Source organism: Oncorhynchus nerka, linkage group LG13 (genome assembly GCF_034236695.1).
Source record: "Oncorhynchus nerka isolate Pitt River linkage group LG13, Oner_Uvic_2.0, whole genome shotgun sequence".
NCBI lineage: Eukaryota > Metazoa > Chordata > Actinopteri > Salmoniformes > Salmonidae > Oncorhynchus > Oncorhynchus nerka.
Window position 1 is genome coordinate 51,535,888 of NC_088408.1, and position 19,841 is coordinate 51,555,728.

Sequence of the window (19,841 nt, forward strand, 5' to 3'; positions counted from 1 at the left end):
TGGTACTGTATGTGGCAGGGACTCTAGACAATATTGGATTATAAAGGGGAAAACCAGCCACATCGCGGACACTGACGTCTTCATCCCAGACAAGCTAAACCCCTCGTTTGCCCTCTTCGAAGGAAACACAGTGCCGCTGATGCAGGTCACCACCCCTCTAGTGGATTGTGAGCTCTCGTTCTCTGTGCCGACGTGAGTCAGACATTTAAGAGTGTTAACTTTTGCAAGGCTGAAGGCCTCCCTATTAGGGGTGGGCGGTATCCAGATTTTCATATTGTCATACCGTCCTTCTCTCACCCCAGGATATATGATATTACTGGTTTAGTACACAAGGGGGTGCCAAATAAAGCAAAAAGGCCCATTACCAGAATGCTGACAAAATTAGCACAATTAATAGCGAATTTCCATGGTGGCTGCTAGTTAAATATGCTAATGAGCGTAAACAAAGATAAACGAATTGCAAAGATGGGCAATCCAGCTGATAAAGTTATACATACACTACCGGTCAAAAGTTTTAGAACATCCAGTGGCTATTTCCAAATACCCTGGTATACGGTATACAGCCCAACTCAAATCTCCAGCCGCGTCCTCAGAGCATGTGCAGACCAGCTGGCTGGAGTGTTTACGGACATATTCAATCTCTCCCTATACCTGTCTGTTGTCCCCACTTGCTTCAAGATGTCCACCATGCTCCGTAGCATTCACTTCTGTCATGAAGTGCCTTGAGAGGCTAATTAAGGATCATATCCAACACCCTAGACCCACTGTAATTTGCATACCACCCAAATAGATCCATGGACAACGCCATCGCAGTGCCCTATACTATCTGGACAAGAGGAATTCTTATATAAGAATGCTGTTCATTCACTACAGCTCAGTCTTCAACACCATAGTACCCTCTAAGCTCTGGGCCTTGTGTTGGAACTCCTCCCTGTACAACTGGGTCCTGGACTTCCTGACAGGCTGCCCCCATTTGGTGAGGTAGGAAACAACACCTCCACTGTGCTAATCCTCAACACAGGGGCCCCACAAGGGTGTGTACTCATCCACCCTCCTGTACTCCCTGTTCACCCATGACTGCATGGCCATGCACGTCTCCAACTCAATCATCGAGTTTGCAGACGACACAACTATGGTAGGCCTGATTACCAACAATAACGAGACAGCCTACAGGGAGGAGGTGAGGGCCCTGGTGGAGTGGCCCAGGAAAATAACCTCTCCATCAACAAAACAAAGGAGCTGATTGTGGACTTCAGTAGACAGCAGAGGGAGCACGCCCCCATTCACAACGACGGGCCGCAGTGGAGAAGGTGAAAAGCTTCAAGTTCTTTGGCATACACATCACTGACAATCTGAAATGGTCCACCCACACAGACAAGTGTGGTGAAGAATGGCGCAACAGCTCCTCTTCAACCTCAGGAGGCTAAAGAAATGTGGCTTGGCCCCTAAGACCCTCAAACTTGTAAAGATAGAGAGCATCCTGTCGGGCTGTGTCACCGCTTGGTACGGCAACTGCACCATCCGCAACCGCAGGGCTCTGCAGAGGGTGGTGTGGTCTGCCCAACACATCGCCGGGGGCACACTGCCTACCCTCTAGGAAATCTACAGCACCCAGTGTCACAGGAAGGCCAAGAAGATCATCAAGGACCTCAGCCACACAAGCCTTGGCCTGTTCACCCCACTAGGTCAGTACATGTGCCTCAAAGCTGGGACAGAAGCTGTTTTTCAGTCTCTCGATCTCAAGGCCATCAAACTGATAAATAGTCACCACACCCATAAACCAACTGCTAAATAGGTGTATGCGACCAATAAAATTTGATGTTTGCAGATCTGTAAGCAATAAATCCCTCGGTCTAAAAATTTAAATCTAGGCCTCCCTGGAGGCACAGTGGTCTAAGGCACTGCGTCGCAGTGCTAGCTGTTCCACCAGAGACTCTGGGTTCGAGCCCAGGCTCTGTCACAGCCAGCCGCGACCGGGAGTCCAATGGGGCGGCGCACAATTGGCCCAGTGTCGTCCGGGTTAGGGAGGGTTTGGCCGACAGGGATATCCTTGTCTCGTCGCGCACTAGCGACTCCCTGTGGCATTTCCTCCGAAACATTGGTGTGGGTGGCTTCCGGGTTGGATGTGCGTTGTGTCAAGAAGCAGTGCGGCTTGGTTGGGTTGTGTTTCGGAGGACGCATGGCCTCTCCCGAGTCCGTACGGGAGTTGCAACGATGAGACAAGACTGTAACTACTAAAAATGTATTTTTTAAATCTCTCTCGCTGTTTGAGCAGAGATGAAATCCACTTAGTGAAAACTAAGACACTTCCAGATCTGCAAACATAAGAACGTTGGGGCCAAGGGGAAGGCGTAAAAAATGTTTTGGGATGGGGAATGACCCTTGGGTTAACAACCGTGTCTGTTTTCATTCCCTCAGTCGACTATGAAGGCCTGGTGAAGAATCTGTCGGTATGTGAAGTATTCGTGCCCCATTGAGTTCTGTGTTCATAGGATGAATTGAAAATTATCTGCTTGCCTTACCTCATGTCAGACAGGCCTCTCCCTCTGCCCCTTCATTGACTCTCCACTCTCCTCTTTCTGTGCGTTTTGAAGTGCAGGATCCCTGACCAGCCCATGAGGCCCTACCTAAAAGAGCACCTCCCCAAACGGATGCACTTTGCTAACAACGTGCGCATCGAGAGGGCCCATCTCTACATGAAACCTGGTTGGCAGGCAGCACTGTATGTCAAAATCCAGCTATATATTATTTTCTGTTTCTCTTTGTCTTTCTCTGAAGTCTATGCCTGATTCTCTGAAATCCCTTACCCCACTATATGTGTTATGTTTTCTTAAACAGGACATTTTAGAGTGATCACAGAACCTGAACTGCACTTTTGGCTTTACTCTGGCATTAAGCCAAAGTAACTGTTACTGTTTACTAACCTAAGTAAATAAGTACCCTTTCAAAGTTGCTTGAGTTAGCCTACTCATCACAGCTCAATTTAATCCGTACTGATTAGAACTACTTGTGTCCTTCACTTTAAACGTTGTGCCTACATGCACTTGTCCCTACATGCACTTTGAAAGTAGTTACAGGTACTGGCAAAATGTCATCCCACAACTGTCTGTTGCAAAGAGACAATATTCGACAAGACGACTTGGAAAAAATGACCCCTGAAATTTTCAACAGCTGCCACAAATTATAAGTGATAGCTTATTTTATCATAAAGTATGCTTATTAACATATCAGAAATTAGATGTGGGCAAAGTGGTTGCCATGGACACATGATTTGTTTTTTGCCAATGTTTGGGGAATGTTGAGGGATTTCTGAAATGGGAACGGAAAGCTTTTTCCTGTTGATCAGGTTGCCACAACTGAGGATTTGAGAGGCTATTTTAGTTTGGTTGGTTTATACAGCTGTCCAATTGATAATCCCTCTATTTGAGTGTTGTATACACACTGTATGGCAGATGTACACTGAGTGTACAGAACACCTGCTCTTTCCATGACATACAGTACCTTGCAAAACTATTCATCCCCTTTGGCGTTTTTCCTATTTTGTTGCATTACAACCTGTTATTGAAATCGTTTTTATGTGGAGTTCATGTAATGCACATACACAAAATAGTCCACATTGGTGAAGTGTAATGAAAAAAATAACTAGTTTTAAAAAATTCAAAGAAATACAAAACAGAAAAGTGGTGCATGCAAATGTATTCACCCCTTTGCTATGAAGTCCCTAAATAAGATCTGGTGTAACCAGTTACCTTCAGAAGTCACAGAATTTGTTAGATTGCACACAGGTGGACCTTATTTAAGTGTCACATGATCTCAGTGTGTATATATCTATATATATATCTGTCCTTAGGACCACTTTAAGCCGTACACTCCACAGAGCTGGGATTTACGGAAGAGTGGCCAGAAAAAAAGCCATTGCTTAAAGAAAAAAAATAAGCACACGTTTGGTGTTCACCAAAAATCACGTGGGAGACTCCACAAACATATGGAAGAAGGTACTCTGGTCAGATGAGACTTAAAATTTAGATTTTTGGCCATCAAGGAAAACGCTATGTCTGGCGCGAACCCAACACCTCTCATCTCCCTGAGAACACCAACCCCACAGTGAAGCATGGTGGTGGCAGCATCATGTTGTGGGGAAGTTTTTCATCGGCAGCAACTGGGAAACTGGTCAGAATTAAAGGAATGATGGATGGCGCTAAATACAGGGAAATTCTTGAGGGAAACCTGTTTGTCTTCCAGAGATTTGAGACTGGGACGGAGGTTCACCTTCCAGCAGTACAATGTCCCTAAACATACTGCTTAAGCAACACTCAAGTGGTTTAAGGGAAACATTTAAATGTCTTGGAATGGCCTAGTCAAAGCCCAGACCTCAATCCAATTGAGTATCTGTGGTATGACTTAGATTGCTGTACACGCGGAACACATCCAACTTGAAGGAGCTGGAGCAGTTTTGCCTTGAAGAATGGGCAAAATTCCCAGTGGCTAGATGTGCCAAGCTTACAGAGACATGCCCCAAGAGACCTGCAGCTGTAATTGCTGCAAAAGGTGGCTCTACAAGTATTGACTTTGGGGGGGTGTGAATAGTTATGCACGCTCAAGTTTTCAGTTTTTTTTGTCTTGTTTGTTTCACAATAAAAACTATTTTGCATCTTCAAAATGGTAGGCATGTTATCAAATGATACAAACCGATCAATTTTAATTCCAGGTTATAATACAGCTATGATTCTTGCTACCATGTTGTTGTCATGTGTTGCTGCCATGCTATGTTGTCGTCTTTAGGTCTCTCTTAATGTAGTGTTGTGTTGTCTCGTCGTGATGTGGGGTGCAACTCAATATTAGGAAGTGGTTCCTAATGTTTTTTACACTCCGTGTATAACTCTGTGGAGGTGGTATGTCCTTTCTATGAATGGAATAATGGTTTTTCATTTCTTTCTCCACAGCCAGCCTAAAGAAATCAAGTACTGCAGTGGTGGATTCCACGGCTCGGATAACGTCTTCAAAAACATGCAGGTCAGGGGAGGGGAAAAGGATGCGTGTATGTCAGCTGATACAGTGTGAAATTACAGCAGTGAATTAAACTTTGCATTCTTGTTTTTGCCTTAGTATACACACCTGGTTTAAATCGGCAAAGCTTGCGGATGAGTTGCTCATTTGAATCAGCTGTATATTGCTATGGCAAAAACAAAAATCTGTGCCCCTTTGGGTCCCCAGGACCAGGATTAATTAATACTGCACGATGCATGCTATTTTTATTTGGACGTGACAAGGTTCTATGATGACTACTACAGAGGTAGCCTAGCCTGGTCCCATATATGTTTGTGCTCTCTTGCCAACTCCTATGGTCATTATCATGCCAAATGTTCCAAACAGATCTGGGACCAGGCTACTACTGAGGAGCCTCAGTTCGTTGAATTATGTCAGATTCTTTAGGTTAAATCAAGCTATTGTTGCTGAACCCAGAGGGAACATAGAGTTGAAGTGGGAAGTTTACATATACTTAGGTTGGAGTTATTAAAACTAGTTTTTCAACCACTCCCTAAATTTATTGTTAAAGTTTTGGTAAGTCGGTTAGGACACCTACTTTGTGCATGACACAAGTTTACATACACTAAGTTGACAGTCCCTTTAAACAGCTTGGACAATTCTGGAAAATTATGTCCAAGCTTTAGAAGCTTCTGATAGGCTAATTGACATAATGAGTCAATTGGAGGTGTACCTATGGATGTATTTCACAAGGCCTACCTTCAAACCCAGTGCCCCTTCTCTTGACATCATGGGAAGATCAAAAGAATCAGCCAAGACCTCAGAAAAAAAATATTCAAGTCTGGTTCCAAACACCTGAAGGTACCACGTTCATCTGTACAAACGATAGCACGCAAGTATTAACACCATGGGAGGACGCAGCCGTCATACCGCTCAGGAAGGAGACGCGTTCTGTCCCAGAACAACAGCAAAGGACCTTGTGAAGATGCTGGAGGAAATGGGTACAAAAGTATCTACAGTGGGGCAAAAAACTATTTAGTCAGCCACCAATTGTGCAAGTTCTCCCACTTAAAAAGATGAGAGGCCTGTCATTTTCATCATAGGTACACTTAAAACTATGACAGACAAAATGAGAAAAAAAAATCCAGAAATCCAGGAAATCACATTGTAGGATTTTTTATATTATGGTGGAAAATAAGTATTTGGTCACCTACAAACAAGCAAGATGTCTGGCTCTCACAGACCTGTAACTTCTTATTTAAGAGGCTCCTCTGTCCTCCACTCGTTACCTGTATTGATGGCACTTGTTTGAACTTGTTATCAGTATAAAAGACACCTGTCCACAACCTCAAACAGTCACACTCCAAACTCCACTAAGGACACCAGAAACAAAATTGTAGACCTGCACCAGGCTGGGAAGACTGAATCTGCAATAGGTAAGCAGCTTGGTTTGAAGAAATCAACTGTGGGAGCAATTATTAGGAAATGGAAGATATACAAGACCACTGATAATCTCCCTCGATCTGGGGCTCCACACCAGATCTCACCCCGTGGGGTCAAAATGATCACAAGAATGGTGAGCAAAAATCCCAGAACCACACAGGGGGACCTAGTGAATGACCTGCAGAGAGCTGGGACCAAATTAACAAAGCCTACCATCAGTAACACAATACCCCGCCAGGGACTCAAATCCTGCAGTGCCAGACGAGTCCCCCTGCTTAAGCCAGTATATGTCCAGGCCCGTCTGAAGTTTGCTAGAGAGCATTTGGATGATCCAGAAGAAGATTGGGAGAATGTCATATGGTCAGATGAAACCAAAATATAACTTTTTGGTAAAACCTCAACTCGTCGTGTTTGGAGGACAAAGAATGCTGAGTTGCATCCAAAGAACACCATACCTACTGTGAAGCATGGGGGTGGAAACATCATGCTTTGGGGCTGTTTTTCTGCAAAGGGACCAGGACGACTGATCCGTGTAAAGGAAAGAATGAATGGGGCCATGTATCGTGAGATTTTGAGTGAAAACCTCCTTCCATCAGCAAGGGCATTGAAGATGAAAAGTGTCTGGGTCTTTCAGCATGACAATGATCCCAAACACACTGCCCGGGCAATGAAGGAGTGGCTTCGTAAGAAGCATTTCAAGGTCCTGGAGTGGCCTAGCCAGTCTCCAGATCTCAACCCCATAGAAAATCTTTGGAGGGAGTTGAAAGTCCGTGTTGCCCAGCAACAGCCCCAAAACATCACTGCTCTAGAGAAGATCTGCATGCAGGAATGGGCCAAAATACCAGCAACAGTGTGTGAAAACCTTGTGAAGACGTACAGAAAACGTTTGACATCTGTCATTGCCAACAAAGGGTATATAACAAAGTATTGAGACACTTTTGTTATTGACCAAATACTTATTTTCCACCATAATTTGCAAATAAATTCATTAAAAATCCTACAATGTGATTTTCTGGATTTTTTTTCTCATTTTGTCTGTCATAGTTGAAGTGTACCTATGATGTAAATTACAGGCCTCTCATCTTTTTAAGTGGGAGAAGTTGCACAATTGGTGGCTGACTAAATACTTTTTTGCCCCACTGTATGTGGAGGGAAATTCTAACTAAATGAGATGGTTAAGATGTTAATGGGGGACTTTGAGCAGTTCTGGAACGGTTCCGGCTGACATTTGTGTACAAAGCGCTCTGAACGTCGTAGGGTCCCGTGCCTTTATACAGTGCCTTCGGAAAGTCCCCTTGACTTTTTTCACATTTTATTATGTTACAGCCTTATTCTAAATGTATATAAGAAAAAAATAATCCTCATTCTACACACAATACCCTATAATGACAAAACAAAAACATTAAAAAAGAATCTAAAAATAAAAAACATACCTTATTTACCTTTTGCTATGAGACTCAAAAATGAGCTCAGGTGCATCCTGTTTCCATTGATCATCCTTGAGATGTTTCTACAACTTGATTGGAGTCCACCTGTGGTAAATTCAATTGATTGGACATGTTTTGGAAAGGCACACACCTGTCTATATAAGGTCCCACAGTTGACAGTGCATGTCACAGCAAAAACCAAGCCATGAGGTCAAAGGAATTGTCCGAAGAGCTCCAAGACAGGATTGTGTCGCCACAGATCTGGGAAAGGCTACCAAAAACATTTCTGCAGCATTGAAGGTCCCCAACAACACAGTGGCCTCTATTCTTAAATGGAAGATGTTTGGATCCTCCAAGAGCTGGCCACCCGGCCAAACTGAGCAATCGGGGAGAGGTCAGGGAGGTGACCAAAAACCTGATGGTAACTCTGACAGAGTTCCTCTGGAAATGGGAGAACCTTCCAGAAGGACAACCATCTCTGCAGCACTCCACCAATCAGGCCTTTATGGTATAGTGGTCAGACGGAAGCCACTGCTCAGTAAAAGGCACATGACAGCCCGCTTGGAGTTTGCCAAAAGGCACCTGAAGACTCCAGTGGCGGATGGTGACTTGAAACATTTTGGAGAATGGGAGACCATGGTATAGGCACAGAACGCATGGAGACAAGTGTCTTTCAAATGTCGTCAAATAATTTTAACCTAAAGCATTTAATAAAGACATTTATAGTACAATATTATGGGGAAGGGATCACAGCAGTGATTGCATGAGGGAGGGTATGAGTTAAGGTGTTCAGAGGCTTGACTTCAGTGCAGGACAGGATTTGACTGGGAAGACAAAAAACAATAACAAAACACACTACACAGTTAGACAAAAGAGCTAAGAATGAGTTAGTCCAAGCAAGGAGTAAAATCATTGATGTGTAATAATGTGATTGTGTATGTGATTGACTCTACATATAGTAATGAGGGAAAATTGACAGGTCTACTCAGTGCTTGGAGAGGAAACATTCAATGTGCCAGTGGATGAGACATGGCTTCAGTTCATGTCAGGAGAACATTGACAATGGTAGTGGAGTGGTCATCACCTCTTAATCCATGGGACTTAGCTGTAAATACAAATAGCAGATACATTCCATTACAGCTGTGCCATCGTAGGTTTGGGCACGAGTTTCTCAATGAAGTTAAACTCCGACATCTCAAAATTCATAAAGTCAAACACAGACTGCGCATCTCGCCCATTTGACACCTCAAAGTAGCCCAAGACTCATTCCTGAATAAAGCCCTGTTCATCTACATACCTGACAATAACTGTCAACTGCAAGCAGACTGGTGGCACCATAGGTCCCAGAGCGGTGGGGAAATTTTTACCCCCTGGGGCCTGGAGTTTTTTTCCTTCGTTTTTTCCTTATGTTAACATAATTAGGAAAACTCTGGACCCTATAGTGTATGACAGTGATTAATCAGTTGTAAAAAGTTTTATGTGCTATGTTGGGACTGGTTTTTCCTAATCAGCAATGAACCCATTCAAACTGCAGCTACCTTATATTTGTTCTTATAAATGATATTTCGACTAGATCAGGAGGGGGATTTCCTCTACCCAGACACATAGACAACAACTGATAGATGATAGAACTCACAGGGCTGAGCTTGCGTTATGCATGTTTGTATCATTCTGGCCTATGCAACTGTAGGCCTTAAAACATTTACTCACATCTGTCGTCACAATTATGTTGATTGATTAATTTAGGCTTAAAATCGTATAGGCAGCCTAGCCAACCCAATTTTGAATATAATCAACATTTGATCACATTCACATTTTTTCCTGACACACAAATGGACTATAAATGACCAATTAGTTACCCTGACCAGACGGACTGGGCGCATAGGCTGTATGCAGCTGCTCTTATTAGTAGTCTACAGTTGATCACACGGAAAAATCCTCGTTTTCATCCCATACAGCATGTCAGATTTCTAATGTTTAGGTATAGCCTAGGCTGCTGCAACCTTTGTCATGAGTTTTTGCTTGTGTCTGTCCGGAGGGAATGTGTTATCTTTGCAAAATAAATACCGGAGGAAAGTGGAAAGCCTACTTCAGCGCACGCGGGGAAAAAATGCACTGTGTCAACCTCTCTCTTTAATCTAACTTTTAATGGATGATGCGATTGTAGCTATCAAATCATTAGGAATTATTTTAGACATCCCAGAAAAGACAATCAAAAGTTCAACATGTTCAGCAAGTAAGGCATCGTAACGTGCAATTACCTCTGCAAGTTGATTGTTATTGCCCTTGTTGGCGGAACTTTCTCCCTCGTCGTGTCCTCTAAAAGCATGTTCTTGCATGCCTAAAAACGCAGCGGCGTTGATGAGCCGCTTCAAAACATTGCTGCGTCGTCTTACTTTCTTGTGTTGCGCAGTTCAAACCCGCAGACCTTCGTCATAATCGATGCAGCTTGAATCGGATGTGGGCATTTATATGCTCCCTTTTGTTCTGCCGTTTGCTTAACGATCGATGTTCTTCAGGTCACTGTACCCACCTTTCGACCAAGGCGCAGACTTTCCAAAAAAGCAGGCAAGACCAGCAATACAGGCGGCTTGATGAAAGGCTCCCTGTTAACCAGATATACTTTTGATACCAGTTGGTAATGAATGCCCTCACCCTTTCATTCTTCATGAAACTGATCTCAGGCAGAGGTCGGCCCTCACTTTTAATTTGCACCTTTTCCGTACACTCCAGAGAATGAAAAGGGTTCTTTAACAAAAAGTCTGCAACATTTTCTGCAGCATTGTCCACTCTGGCGGAGAAAACTGCACACTTGCGCTGATAGCTTAAGGTGGGTACAGCTAGCTACTGAAGTTAGCAAGACACATTTGTAAATTAGAATTTGTTCTTAACTGACTTGCCTATTTAAATAAAGGTTAAATCAAATAAACATTTAAATAATTGCACTAACTGGACACACAAATAAAGAATAATAATATCCCCAAAATGCTCAACTATCACTCTTCACTCTTAATCTCTGTCCAGCAATGTCACCAAGCTTCTCAACACATAGAACCCATAATGCTCTGTGGCACAATCCCAACACAACACATTCGCTCGTTCTCTGATCCTAATTATATGATTGAATGGAAAACATGTCAGTTCATATTGCAAAAGCTTTGATTGGTTGGAGGACGTCCTCCAGAAGTGGTTATAATTACCATGTATGTCTATGGAAGGGGGTGAGGCCTACAAGCCTCCTGGGTTTTGAATTGAAATCAATGTAGCCAGAGAAGGACGGAAGCTAGCTCTTCTCTGTTTAAACCATGGTGCTAGCCCAGACAGTGTTGTTGAAGTTACACTGTTTTGCAATGGTCTACTATATTTTAATCAATTATTTGGTGACTTATAAATATATTTAGTATAGACTGAAGGCTGTAATCGCTGCCAAATGTGCTCCAACAAAGTACTTAGTAAATGTTTTTTTATACATGTGCAAACATTTAAAAAAAACAGTTTTTGCTTCATTCGTTGAGAGCCCAACGACAAAAGAGACCATGGCCTTTTATAGCAAAGACACACCCCCTTCAGTCTACATGACAAACAACAGATGTATGGAATGGGTCACAAGGTTACTAATAATTCACAGCAAACAGTATCTGCTGTAAATGCTGTCCTCGTTGTGTAGAGACAAGGGTCTGGCCCCGAGCCATCTCTCCCTGGTACCTTCCAGTCAGGCACACAGACACTAATCATGCTAGGGAATGCAGTCTTTATCACCAATCAATCGTAAATCCACTGTCAGTGTTAAATCTTCTAGAGGCCCACTTTCAGTAGAACACACAGACATGAGTGTTCTAACAACCCCTTATTATGTTGCATAAAACAACCATTTGATGCAATTACAGTATTATAACAATCTTGCAATTTTGCTCTCATATAGAATTGAAAGACCACCATTTTGTCTTGGTTACCGAGAGATGAAGTCACTTTGTGCATAAAGCTGAAGGTGTAACAAGTCTGAACACATTTCAATGGCGTCTCTGCGCTCCTCAGTGGATGTTTAGGAGAAAATTCCCTGTCAGTTACATTAAATAGTCCAATATTGGACTGTCACTAAGTATGATCATATTTATTATAATCAATGTGAAATCTTAGTTACTTGTTTAATTAGATTTTTACTATATTTAGAAAGACTTTAAAGGCAATTCAAGCCCTATTGCCCCACTTTTGTTGAATAGGAAAAAATTTTCATAAAATTTGAACTATTTAACTTGAGCTTGTCACTTCAGCAAAAAAAAAAAAATCTAATCCAGAAGGCTGAGTTTCAGACCTTTTGTAAAACTATGCAACATTACCAGTTATTGTTTATGGCTATCTCATAAATTATTTAGGCGGAAATAAAAATGTAGCACATGCAAAAGGTTAATTGGGGTTCAGCGTTGTTTTTTTTGTTGCTATATACATTACACATGTTTACTCCACTGTTATGAATAGCATGTGTCAATTATTCTTGTGAAAGTGCATTCATTTTGTTTTTGTATTTTTTTTAGACCATTTTCATTGGTTATGGACCAGGGCTGAAATATAAGACTAACGTTGCACCTTTTGAAAACATTGAAGTCTACAACCTCCTGTGTGGTAAGCTTGTTAGTCAATAGACCGTTTAACATGGGCGCAGGGGGCAATGTCCTCTTGGATAACTAGAAAAGATTAGCCTGGGTGCCAGTCTGTTTCTTCTCTTGCCAACGGAGTGGAACAATATCTAAACATACTGGTAACCAGGCTAAGAAAGGATTGCTTTTCTAAAGTTAAACCATTCCAGCAGCCAATCTGGTTTTACACTCATTATGATGTAATTTCAACCACTTTCATGCAGAACTGGAGTCCACTTTTCTATTTCTCAACATTGTGATAAGTTTCAAAGAGGATGTACTAGTTCAGCAGGTGCGAGTCCATAGTCCCAACACTGCACCTGCCGTCTGCAAGACACACAGCTGTTATGTACAGTTAGCTAACTAAGTTAGAGAAAATACCTTTTCAAGTCTAATCTCTTTTTTTCTCTTTCTCTCTGCCTGTCAGATTTGTTGGACATTCCCCCTGCTCCTAACAACGGGACCCACGGGAGTCTGAACCACCTGCTGAAGAACCCTCCCCACCTCCCTGTGTACCCAGCTGAGCTCTCCTCTGACTCCACCTGTGAGGCGAGTGGCCCTGCCCCCTCTGACAATCTGCAAGTGTGCTTTCGCCGTAAAGCCTTTTTGAAATCTGACACAGCAGTTGCATTAAGGAGAAGTTTATCTATAATTCCATGCATAACACTTATCTTTAATCAATGTTTATTATGAGTATTTCTGTCATTTGATGTGGCTCTCTGCACTTTCACCGGATGTTTCTGCAGCGCCCGCACCAAAGCAGCGGTACGACCAGGGAGTACAGTCGGGGGTGGTAATCAAACTCACATCCTCCCTAATGGAGCAGGGATGGGAGGGGTCAGAGGGTCTGTCCTGTCATTCACTTCTCTGGGCTAGGTGGGACGCTAGCGTCCACCTCGCCAAAAGCCAGTGAAATTGCTGGGCACCAAATTCAAAACAACAGAAATCTCATAATTAAAATTCCTCAAATATACAAGTATTATACACCATTTTAAAGATAAACTTCTCGTTAATCCAGGCACAGTGTCTGATTTCAAAAAGGCTTTACGGCGAAAGCACACCTTGCGATTATGTTAGGTCAGCACCTAGGTGAGAGGTGTCACAAAAGACAGAAATAGCGTTAAAATGAATCATTAACCTTTGATGATCTTCACCAGATGGCACTCCCAGGACTCCATGTTAGACAACAAATGTGTGTTTTGTTCGATAAAGTTCATCTTTATGTCCAAAAACCTCATTTGAAATGGATGTGTTGTTTAGAAATGCATTGTCTCAAACAAACATCCGGTGAAAGTGCAGAGAGCCACATCAAATTACAGAAATACTCATAATAAACATTGATTAAAGATAAAAGTGTTATGCATGGAATTATAGATAAACTTCTCCTTAATGCAACCGCTGTGTCAGATTTCAAAAAGGCTTTACGGCGAAAGCACACCTTGCGATTATGTTAGGTCAGCACCTAGCCACAGAAAAACACAGCCATTTTCCAAAGAAGGAGAGGTGTCACAAAAGTCAGAAATAGCGTTATAAATATTCACTTACCTTTGATGATCTTCATTACGGAATGCACACCCAGGAATCCCAGTTCCACAATAAATGTTTGTTTTGTTCAATGAAGTCCATCATTTGTCTAAATACCTCCTTTTTGTTTGCCCCAGTAATCCAAATGCTCAATGCGTGATCGCTTAGTTCAGACAAAGTCAAAAAGGTTATATTACAGTTTGTAGAAACATGTCAAACGATGTATAGAATCAATCTTTAGGATGTTCTTATCATAAATCTTCAATAATTTTTCAACCGGACAATTCCTTTGTCTTTAGAAATGAAAAGGAACGCAGCTAACTCTCACGGCCACGCGCATGACTCAGCTCATGGCATTCTGCGAGACACCTGGTTCAAACAGCTCTTATTCGCTCTTCCTTCACAGTAGAAGCCTGAAATAAGGTTCTAAAGACTGTTGACATCTAGTGGACGCCTTAGGAAGTGCAATATGACCCCATAGACACTGTATATTGGATAGGCAGAGACTTGAAAACCTACAAACCTCAGATTTCCCACTTCCTGGTTGGATTTTTTCTCAAGTTTTGGCCTGCCATATGAGTTATGTTATACTCACAGACATCATTCAAACAGTTTTAGAAACTTCAGAGTGTTTTCTATCCAAATCAAATAATTATATGCATATTCTAGCTTTTGGGCCTGAGTAGCAGGCAGTTTACTCTGGGCACCTTATTCATCCAAGCTGCTCAATACTGCCCCCGAGTCCCAAAGAAGTTAATGCTCCAAATCCTCAGTATTAATCATACTTATCCTCACTTTGTATGATTGATAACCCAGCAGCACTCATTAGAAGGACATAAGTTGACTAATTGAAATACAGGACCCCCACTAACATGCTGAAAATGCCTGTTTCAGGAGAAGACTATGAACAGGCAACTCATCAAGGCTAATTCCAGTGAGTACACACTGTTGTCTATTTTTAATAGCGTAATCATGGATCTATTTTGTTATAGATTTCATTTTTAATCAAGCCCTCCCCTCCCTCAGATTCCAGAGCCAAGGCTCTTCACCTACCGTATGGAATCCCTCGAGTTCTCCAGGAGAATGCAGACTACTGCGTGCTTCACCACGCCGACTACGTCAACTGTTACAGCAAAGATATTCTCATGCCGTTATGGGTCGCCTATACAATTAACCCACTGGTGAGTCGTTTTCTTCTTGTGTGAGCGACCGGTGTTCATACCATGGTGTGTGTTAGCCTGCTAAACTTAACCCAAGGTATTAGCTCTGGGGAGCTAATGTAAGTTTTCAGAATCTTAACAAATGTTTCCCATCATGCGAGCGTAGTTCTGAACCATCTCTGAACCATTACACTTTCTTTTATGTCTAAAGATAGATAGCGTGTCGTGTTGGAGATGCATTGGCTGTATTTGCTGCTCTCTTGTTAGTGTTTTGGCTAGGACATGAAAGAGGTTGTAAAGCTGTGTATGAAATGCTGGTGTGAAGGGCAGAGCTGCCGCCCAGACCCTGCTAGCTGGCTGTAGATCTTCTCCACTCGTGCTGGCTTTCACAGCATCTTGTGTTACTCATTATGTGGTGAGAACCTCACCATAAATCAGTACTGAGAGCTGATTTTAATAGAGAGAGGACGTCTCTCTATAGTATATATTTTTCTTTAACTATCTCAGGCTTTCGCAACATCCTCCTTTTATTCCATTTACTATCTGTCTAAAAGGAAGGAAACAACTACATGATGCATGTTTTTTTTGTGCTTTTATTAATTAACTAAGCAAGCAAAAGTCTATTGACACACCATAAGTAGCATAATAAAAAAAATCTCCATCAGTATAAGCTAGAGATTTTTGCATGGACTACGTCTCAATCCACTGCATCTGCCAATGTCGGCCTTCCACATCTGTGGTGGAAGATAGCCAAGCTACAGCAGTGTTTATTAGACCATGAGACATCCTGAAAATCAGTCTTTTCAAGAAAACGTCTGTAGCGTCCGAAATATCTACAAACTGTTAAGACTACTCTATGGAAACGGGAGACTTTCACGAACACGATGGTGTTCTCCGTTTTGCTCTACAACCTCCACAAATGTCACGGGACTCTTCTGAAGGCAGACAAACGGATGGAAGATATAGGACATACACTTCAAAACCTTATTCCTTAGGATTTATTTTGGCATTTATGAATGTGTTATTAAATGCATTTCCATGGGCTATAAGTGTTGTTTTGATACCTAAAAGTTCCTAAAATTCTAAATCAAATAGCTAAATTATCCGTCGTGTGACCATCCTAAAATAATTCAATATGTTGTCTTCGTACTTTTAGAGGTTTTAAGAACACCTGCTCATTCCATGGCATAGACTGACCAGGTGAAAGCTTTGAACCCTTATTAAATGTCACTTGTTCAATCCACTTCAGTCCGTGTAGCTGAAGGGGAAGAGACAGGTTAAAGAAAGATTTTTAAGACGTTATACCATAGACATGGATTTTGTATCTGTGCCATTCAGATGCTGAATGGGCAAGACAAAATATTTAAGTGCCTTTTTTAAAATGGGGATGGTATTAGGTGCCAGGCGCACTGGTTTGTGTCAAGAACTGCAACGCTACTGGGTTTTTCACGCTCAACAGTTTCCAATGTGTATCAAGAATGGTCCAAAACCGAAAGGACATCCAGCCAACATGACACAACTGGGTGAAGCATTGGAGTCAACATGGGCCAGAATCCCTGTGGAATACTTTCGACACCTTGTATAGGGCAAAAAGGTGGTGACAAAAGAAACCAACTCCACACAACTTGTACATGATCTCAAGAACTGGAATCATTAAGCAGAAATAGTGTCTCTAACACAACCTCTTTCTATGTCTCTCTCTCTCTCTCTCCCCGTCTCTCCTATCAGAACAATGTCCAGCCACTGAGCCCAGTAGCAGAGGCATGTGTACGTACAGATGTCCGTGTGGCACCGCTCTCTAGTCAGAACTGTGTCAGATACAGGGATAACCCTGCCCTGTCCTACGGCCTGCTGCATCCACCCAGTAAGTACATAAGGACGTTTTTTGTTTGTTAGACCCCTATCACCGATCACCTCCCTCACACCCTTTGCTAAATACCACATTAGTGTACATGCGTAGCCAGCTGTGCAGCAGCTGCCAATGCTTGATCAGGAATGTCTCATAAAAATGTGAAAGTTTTTAAAGTGTCTGCGTTTATTTAAGTTAGAGATTTTATGTTAATGTTTCTATATGCAGATCTGGGTGCCAATGGAACAGAGGCAGAGTCATTACTTACCAGCAACATGGTGCCCATGTATCCTGCCTTTAAAGGTGAGCAGGTCAGGCTAGCTGGCAAAGAGACAGAAAAGTATCCAGTGCTATGCAATAGCTCAAACACTCAATAGGTTTTTTTTGTTTTGTTATGGAGATGAAGCTTCAGGAAATAACTTTCCACAGAAGGGATTTAGGACTAGCAATCAGGACAGTGTCTCTTTGCATGATGTATGTATTAGAGGTTGACCGATTAATCGGCATGGCCGATTTAATTTGGGCCGATTTTCAAGTTTTCATAACAATCGGTAATCTGCATTTCTGGACGCCAATTATGGCCGATTACATTGCACTCCACGTGGAGACTGCGTGGCAGGCTGACCACCTGTTACGCGAGTGCAGCAAGGAGCCAAGGTAAGTTGCTAGCTAGCATTAAACGTATCTTGTAAAAAACAATGAATCTTAACATAACTAGAGATTAACTACACATGGTTGATGATATTACTAGTTTAACTAGCTTGTCCTGCATTGCAAATAATCAATGCGGTGCTTGTTAATTTATCATCGAATCACAGCCTACTTCGCCAAATGAGTGATGAATTAAGAAGCACATTCCCGAAAAAAGCACTGTACCTAACCATAAACATCAATGCCTTTCTTAAAATCAATACAAAAGTATATATTTTTGAACCTGCATATTTAGTTAAAAGAAATGCATGTTAGCAGGCAATATTAAGTAGGGAAATTGTGTCACTTCTCGTGTGTTCCAGTGCAAGCAGAGTCAGAATATACAGTGGGGCAAAAAAGAATTTAGTCAGCCACCAATTGTGCAAGTTCTCCCCCTTAAAAAGACGAGAGAGGCCTGTAATTTTCATCATAGGTACACTTCAACTATGACAGACAAAATGAGAAAAAAAATCCAGAAAATCACATTATTAGTCAAATTATGGTGGAAAATAAGTATTTGGTCAATAACAAAAGTTTCTCAATACTTTGTTATATACCCTTTGTTGGCAATGACAGAGGTCAAACGTTTTCTGTACGTCTTCATCTTCACAAGGTTTTCACACACTGTTGCTGGTATTTTGGCCCATTCCTCCATGCATATCTCCTCTAGAGCAGTGATGTTTTGGGGCTGTTGCTGGGCAACACGGACTTTCAACTCCCTCCAAAGATTTTCTATGGGGTTGAGATCTGGAGACTGGCTAGGCCACTCCAGGACCTTGAAATGCTTCTTACGAAGCCACTCCTTCGTTGCCCGGGCTGTGTGTTTGGGATCATTGTCATGCTGAAAGACCCAGCCACGTTTCGTCTTCAATGCCCTTGCTGATGGAAGGAGGTTTTCACTCAAAATCTCACGATACATGGCCCCATTCATTCATTCCATTACACGGATCAGTCGTCCTGGTCCCTTTGCAGAAAAACAGCCCCAAAGCATGATGTTTCCACCCCCATGCTTCACAGTAGGTATGGTGTTATTTGGATGCAACTCAGCATTCTTTGTCCTCCAAACACGACGAGTTGAGGTTTTACCAAAAAGTTATATTTTGGTTTCATCTGACCATATGACATACTCCCAATCTTCTTCTGGATCATCCAAATGCTCTCTAGCAAACTTCAGACGGGCCTGGACATGTACTGGCTTAAGCAGGGGGACACGTCTGGCACTGCAGGATTTGAGTCCCTGGCGGCGTAGTGTGTTACTGATGGTAAGCTTTGTTACTTTGGTCCCAGCTCTCTGCAGGTCATTCACTAGGTCCCCCCGTGTGGTTCTGGGATTTTTGCTCACCGTTCACCGCTTGTGATCATTTTGACCCCACAGGGGTGCGATCTTGCGTGGATCCCCAGATTGAGGGAGATTATCAGTGGTCTTATATGTCTTCCATTTCCTAATAATTGCTCCCACAGTTGATTTCTTCAAACCAAGCTGCTTACCTATTGCAGATTCAGTCTTACCAGCCTGGTGCAGGTCTACAATTTTGTTTCTGGTGTCCTTTGACAGCTCTTTGGTCTTGGCCATAGTGGAGTTTGGAGTGTGACTGTTTGAGGTTGTGGACAGGTGTCTTTTATACTGATAACAAGTTCAAACAGGTGCCATTAATACAGGTAATGAGTGGAGGACAGAGGAGCCTCTTAAATAAGAAGTTACAGGTCTGTGAGAGCCAGAAATCTTGCTTGTTTGTAGGTGACCAAATACTTATTTTCCACCATAATTTGCAAGTAAATTCATTAAAAATCCTACAATGTGATTTTCTGGATATTTTTTCTCATTTTGTCTGTCATAGTTGAAGTGTACCTATGATGAAAATTACAGGCCTCTCTCGTCTTTCTAAGGGGGAGAACTTGCACAATTGGTGGCTGACTAAATTATTTTTTTGCCCCACTGTAGGACTCGTTTTTACTGTGGATATAGATATTTTTGTATGTTTCCTCCAGCATCTTCACAAGGTCCTTTGCTGTTGTTCTGGGATTGATTTGCACTTTTCGCACCAATGTACATTCATCTCTAGGAGGCAGAACTCGTCTCCTTCCTGAGCGGTATGACGGCTCTGTGGTCCCATGGTGTTTATACTTG

The 19,841-nt window shown here is 42.3% G+C and overlaps 1 protein-coding gene across 3 annotated transcripts in view; it reads left to right on the top strand.

The window, feature by feature from the left end:
* The window catches only part of LOC115139663 (ectonucleotide pyrophosphatase/phosphodiesterase family member 1-like), a 66,222-nt gene that overhangs the window by 33,685 nt on the left and 12,696 nt on the right, over nt 1-19,841 (top strand). For 2 of the 3 annotated variants that reach the window (XM_065026469.1, XM_029677287.2), the window contains exons 14-22: nt 2,419-2,450; nt 2,595-2,722; nt 4,944-5,013; nt 12,389-12,476; nt 12,918-13,072; nt 14,909-14,948; nt 15,041-15,195; nt 16,903-17,038; nt 17,252-17,326. In XM_065026469.1, coding sequence (XP_064882541.1) covers nt 2,419-2,450; nt 2,595-2,722; nt 4,944-5,013; nt 12,389-12,476; nt 12,918-13,072; nt 14,909-14,948; nt 15,041-15,195; nt 16,903-17,038; nt 17,252-17,326 — 879 coding nt within the window. The remainder of the gene's footprint in view (nt 1-2,418; nt 2,451-2,594; nt 2,723-4,943; nt 5,014-12,388; nt 12,477-12,917; nt 13,073-14,908; nt 14,949-15,040; nt 15,196-16,902; nt 17,039-17,251; nt 17,327-19,841) is intronic. The other variant, XM_029677289.2, reaches the window with a different exon arrangement.